Raw genomic sequence first — 5,942 nt, 5'->3', positions numbered from 1 at the left:
TTTTACTGTGCTCAATGTGTTTTGTCCTTCGCGTTGGCCAACCTGCTACGTCAAAACCTGCTCTACCGAACTATCTCACGTTGGCCTCTGTGAGAGGAAAAGACTTCTTACTCTACATTCAGACACGAGCTCCTCCAGCATTCCCAGTGAAGCAGCTCGACTTCTTCCCTCCACTAAACCAGCCTGAACGAGGGCTCTTGAGAATCTTCACGGTTTTCTTTTCTTTCCTTTTTTTTGTTGTTGTTGTTGTTGTTGTTGTTGTTGTTGTTGTTTTTCTGAATGATTTATCTCCTCCAGCTCCTCGCGGCCTTATCAGTACATCACGGTGGTTTTCAGGAACAGTCTTCCATCTGCAACAGAGGACACACAGGAGCTAAGGATTAGCCAACAGCTAACACATCCTGCTGACGCAAAATGCACTATTGAGGAGTGTTCGATGGGACATTAACTTCACAAAATTGTTGCCCTCTGGTCTTTCACTTTCAGCGGTGCTGCCACGGATTCACAAACCCGATTTCAGCACCAGATTACGTGAGCGGCCATGACCGATGCGATTAAATGCCGCGTACAGTCGCTTAATTCAGAGAAATGATAATGCGTGATGGTGTCAGGTGGAAAGAAAACAAGGGGCCAACCAAAGTAGTGGTGCCTTTGTATTTAAGTGCATCGGTCGGGACGTACAAATGTAACCACGCTGTTGCATGCATATTTCATACAGCCACTGCAGGAGCAGCTATGATAACCACACTCCAGGCGTCACAAGCTGGGTCAGATTTCTCCACTGATGCGCCTGTTTGAACACAGTGCTGCACTCGCGATGTAAAGCGCTCTCTTAAGTGACACTTCCTGCGTGGAAATAAGTGTTTATTGGAGACGGCAGACATTCCCCTCCGCCGCATTATCTCCTGACACCTCCAACCTAACGAGCTTTGTCCATTTTCCAGCGGAAAACGTCTCTCGTCTCGAGCGTTCGCCTGAGCGAGCAGCGCCGCTCCGACGCTGAGCTGGGGAGGAAGCATCTGTTAGCGCAGTTCAGGAGCACGTTTTGACGTTTATTACCTGCACATTTTGCTCTGCCGCGTGGGGAGGGGAGGGGGGGCGATGCCTTTGAGGAGCGCACCTCTCTGTGGCTGTGAGCATAAATAATTCAACGGTGTAAAAAAAGAGAACCGCGCACGAAGAGGTTCGGCGGCGCCGGTTGTTGGACGTGACGCGAGCCGAGCAGGACGTAGGAGACGACGCTCAACACGGAGGACACACCTGCTTTACAACACCTGAGAGTACAACTCAGAGCAGCAGGTTATTTTCTATTATTAAAAAAACAGCAGTTTTTTCCTTCTTAGTCACCACTTGTGCTTTAATATCTATACATTTTATCAATTAGTCCTTATTAGTCTGTTTTATGTTTTGTCGTGCATGGAGTGGAGACAACAAAGGCTTGTTGTGTGTGTGTGTGTGTGTGTGTGTGTGTGTACAGTACGTGTGTTGGAGAGGAGGAGGGGGGGATGCACAAACACACAGGCTAATTACCCAGCACTGCCGTAGGTCTCAGAGGCATTGCACTATGGCTGCCTCTATTCAAGCAACAACCAGCGAGTCCTGTGTAAAAGTCATTATAGCATGAATGCAGCACTACGAGGAACAGACAGGCCGACGAGTGTGGGCCCCCACACAACTCCACACAGACGCACACGCAACCCAACCCCTTTCACAACAAGAGCAGACGATCCCGCGCTCTTCTCGGTCGTCTGTCTACCGGGCTGCATTTTTTTTCCGTCGGGGCGTTAACGGGAACGAAAGACGGTTTTAATCACCTGACGGATGACGTCATTGAACGCGTCGTGGAGAGGGGGCGTTGTTTGTTTTTTTTGCTCATCTCACTGATTGAAATCCGTTTTTTGTTGAAACATCCGCTTTACACACGCGATGAGGAATCTGTGACGTCTTGACACGCTGTTTTTATGAAAGGCCCGCCTCGTTAAAATATGTTAAAAACTTTAGCATTTCTATATTCAAATCAAGATGAAAAGTTCATTAAAGAGAATAAATATTTCATTAGATGCTAAATAAAACAAAGGGAATTTTTTGGCTTGTCTCAGCACAAAATTCCTTTGAAAGATTAATTAATACATGTAAATTATGCAAATTATGCCCATGCAAATATTTTATGAAGACAATTAAGGGATCCATTAATTACAGTCTTTTTTTTGCTTCAGTGACATTCATTCATTTAATTTTAATTTCACTTTAACTGTTTTGATGTTTAATCTTGCAACAAAGAACTTTATCTCGGCGCGCAGGGGTCGTGTAAACTTGCCGAACACGTCGAGTGGGGAGCGGCGGGGAACCGGAGACGATACTGGGGGGGAAGATATTGGCGTGTGCACCGTTGCCAGGCAGTACTGGCGGGGTACGAGGTCCCAGTAGCTCGCCTGCCTGTGAAAAGAGCCGCGTTTCCCTCTTGGACCCGATTCAAAACACTGTAAAAGCAATTAATAAACACAGACTGTGTTAATATCGCAGAATTAGAGAAGTGTGACAAAAGACAAATAGAAATAATTAGTTCTCTAAAATTATGCCCTCATTATTTTTTTTTCTCCCCCCCTCCCCTCTCTCTCCTTCTCTTTCATTCTCCCTCCATTCGCCTCCCTGAGTTTGGAGTCGAGAATATACCCACACATTCCTCTCGGCTTCCATGCGAGTCATAGGCTTGTTTTTTCTCTCCCCCTTTTTCTGCTTGTGTAATTTATCAACATCATTTTTTTGCCATTCGAGGTTAATTATACAGCGAGGCTCTCGGAGTGGAGCGGAGGAGACATGGGTGGCAGACAAATGCTTCTCTAATTGAACAAAAACAGAAAATGCAGCCCGTTATTCAGGTTCCCTCCTCATCCCACTCTTCAAGGCGACCATCAGGAGTGATGGAGAGACCGCGGGAAAAACATTGATGATACGGCCGCATCATAGCGTTCCTAACAGGGAGTAGATCCCAGAGAATGTGTTTCATTTCAAGCAGTCTTATACATTTAATCAGGACAATGGCTGCTGTCACTATAGAGTGTGAAGCTTTAACACATTTCATTTGACACAATTACACTACAAAGAGGGCCAGCTCTTCATATGAGAGTAAAGAAATTATAGTGGTTAAATCATACAAATTTGGTATGAAATAGGAGGCTATAATTAACGCTGTATCTACAAGTTATCTCTTGAATGGTGACATATGGATTTCCTTTTTTTGGACATCAAACTGGCTCAGATCCCCGCAGTGACTGAATGACATTTAATTAAGGAGGAGTCACCATTTCACTTAGTGCTCTGCCTTTCTTTTTGCCCTTTCACAAAATATCAGTTCAAGTGGACTAATCAAACATTAAAGAGTTAAAGGAACCCGACTTGTTCGAGCACGCAGAGAGGAATATTTTCCACGTTTCACGGCGGATTACACGCAGCGGGTTTTTTTCCCCCGGGTAAATCGGGGACCCCTCCCACTGATAAGGGCGGTTCTGAGCAGACGCTGCCGAGGCATATTTAAAAAAAGGGAGACGTCGGAGTGATAATGAGGACATTCAACCTCTGCAAGGTGTCTTGTATCTGGGTAAACACAGATAGCAGGCAGCCCATGGAAGGTTATCGCCGGAGCGCCCTTCCCCAAACACATACTGCACCCCCAAGGCTAACAAACAAACAAACCATTAAAAATGTACAAGGCTTATTCATAAAATGGATTGATTTGCCCCGTTTATTGCTATCAAAGGGGGGATTCCGCTGCTTTTTTTTGGCGGTTTTATGACTCATTAATGCTTCCTGAGCTGTAAACACAACACTTCTCTCGCTTCTTTCTCCGCGACGTTCTGGCTTCGCCTTTTTTTTTCTCCGTGTCATCTTTTATCCGCGTTCGAAACAAAGATCTGCTTCTGAAAAGCGTCTCGGACGCTAAAAGTCGAGCAAAAGAGCAATATTATTCCTACAGAAAAACCAATGATCTTGACCTAGTGCTGCGGCCCAGATGGTGAGCTGTATGCCTGAACAGCAGGCACAGTAACACTAATGTTCATAAACTGAAGCCGTGTGTGTGTGTGTGTGTGTGTGTGTGTGTGTGTGAGTGAGGGAGAGAGAAAGAGAGCAAGAGTAAGAGCCAGAGAAAGAGAGAGAGATTTATTGTCTCATCTGAGCCCCTGTACCTTGTATTGTCCTTTCAGCATCTGTTCTTCCACTGCTGCGGTCACTCTCCATCTCAGGGGTCAGAGAGTCTGAGAGAAGAGAGGGATCACCGCCGTTAAACATCCTGCAGACACCCACCTATCACAGCGCCGGGCTCACAGCATCGCTCGCTCAGACGCGGCGGCGGAGCCTGTTTTCCGGGCTGTATCTGTAGCGTGTGCCTTATTAATCGGATCGTTCTTAGTATACTCAAGTCCTTGACTCAACACTTTGGAATAAGCATCCATTTAAAGTGCGACCCTGCATTCAAACATTTGCTGAACAAAAAGTGCAGAAGAGTTGGTGGTCAAATCTACTGAAGTGTCTTGTAAAGGGGGAAATGGTCGTCGTCTTGTTGTCATCTTGTCTCTGGTCTTATAACCCCGTCCTGTGTACTGCTGGTGGCTAGCAATGGCCGGATTTGATGCATTAAAAAAAGATTTGAGGTATTACCATGACATTTTCTGACAGACCGACAGTAAATCTTATTTTATGAGCTCAGCGTGTTTTGTATGCAAGTCCTAATCTCTGCAAGTGGACGAGCTAAAAGTAATGAACGACGCTGTGCTGGAAGTGCTTCAATATGTGTGTGGTTAGTTACTTTACACCTCTACCAATGATTCAAACAAACTCTAAGCTACCATTACAAGAGTTCACTTTAATAATCAATCAATGACTTTATCCTTTTTTTCCAGCAAACACTCCAATCCCTCTCTAGGTGTACATCATTGTAAACTGAACATCTTTGGGTTGTGGACAGAACGAGACATGTGAAGACGTCGCCTTCGGCTTTGAGGAGCTTTAATGAGCTTTTTGGTTTTTCACTATTGTAATCTATAATAGTCTCCGATCCACAGGAATATATGATGACAATAATCAATAGCAGCAGCCCTGGTGCACAGGGTGACAAACTCCAAGCAGACAGTATTCACATTCTGAACAAAACAGCATTATTTATCACTTTTATGAACGTAAAGCCCGCGATAAGACAGCTGTGCTTATCTTATTAGCATTGCTATGAAATAAACTCTTGACAAAATCACATTTGGAATGGACACATTGGCTCCCCCCCCCTCCGCCCGTTTGTCCCACTAGTAACCCCACCAGCTGTCTGAAAAGTGTAATGTACAGTAGGAGCATCTCACTGTGGAGCATCTGACCGTTGAGTGACCGCATGCTGTCGGAGGGCGAGGGCTGCTTCAGAGTCTGCTCCACCTGCTCTCTCCTCTTGGACTCGTACTCCAGGGCCTCTTGGAGTTTCCTCTTGGCCTTCTTCTCCTTCTTCAGACGCTTCTGAACGATCGCTGCGACGGGGGACAGAATGGGATTATTGCAGCTGTTGCTTTCTAGCAGGGCGGGGGAAAAAAGGATAATATGCTAATTTAGTAGAAAGTACACTTTAGTACACTATATTAGAAAAGAGGAAATCAATTAAAGCTAAATATTTCATAATACATAAAGATCTTCCATAATGAAAGACAATACCGACTGCGCCTTAACAAACTGCTGGAGGGAGTTGAAGCAAATTGAAACATTTATTGGGATATTTTTCATGAATTTCTCTCATTAAACATAAACGACACAGTTAGCATATGAGCTTGATGCATTTAACATGAGACCGAGGGTGGATTTCTCTAACTTAATGTGTATTACCAATTATGTCAACTGACTGAGAGCGCTAAGCAGATCGCCGTGTGTGTGTGTGTGTGTGTGTGTGTGTGTGTGTGTGTGTGTGTGTG

At 45.1% G+C, this 5,942-nt stretch overlaps 1 protein-coding gene across 9 annotated transcripts in view; it reads right to left on the bottom strand.

Moving 5' to 3' along the window:
- Positions 1 to 5,942, bottom strand: part of dachd (dachshund d) — a 110,933-nt gene continuing 104,991 nt past the window's right edge. For 5 of the 9 annotated variants that reach the window (XM_031870190.1, XM_031870193.1, XM_031870191.1 and 2 more), the window contains exons 9-11: positions 5,349 to 5,507; positions 4,185 to 4,253; positions 1 to 350 (exon numbers count right to left, since the gene is read on the bottom strand). In XM_031870190.1, the coding sequence (XP_031726050.1) occupies positions 313 to 350; positions 4,185 to 4,253; positions 5,349 to 5,507 (266 nt within the window). In that variant the 3' untranslated portion in view covers positions 1 to 312. The remainder of the gene's footprint in view (positions 351 to 4,184; positions 4,254 to 5,348; positions 5,508 to 5,942) is intronic. The other 4 variants (XM_031870192.1, XM_031870194.1, XM_031870195.1 and 1 more) reach the window with 1 other exon arrangement.

The sequence above is a fragment of the Anarrhichthys ocellatus genome, unplaced genomic scaffold, assembly GCF_004355925.1.
Source record: "Anarrhichthys ocellatus isolate YVR2014 unplaced genomic scaffold, GSC_Weel_1.0 scaffold51, whole genome shotgun sequence".
NCBI lineage: Eukaryota > Metazoa > Chordata > Actinopteri > Perciformes > Anarhichadidae > Anarrhichthys > Anarrhichthys ocellatus.
The sequence above is the reverse complement of the archived record's forward strand: the minus strand, read 5'-3'. Positions and strand labels throughout refer to the sequence as shown.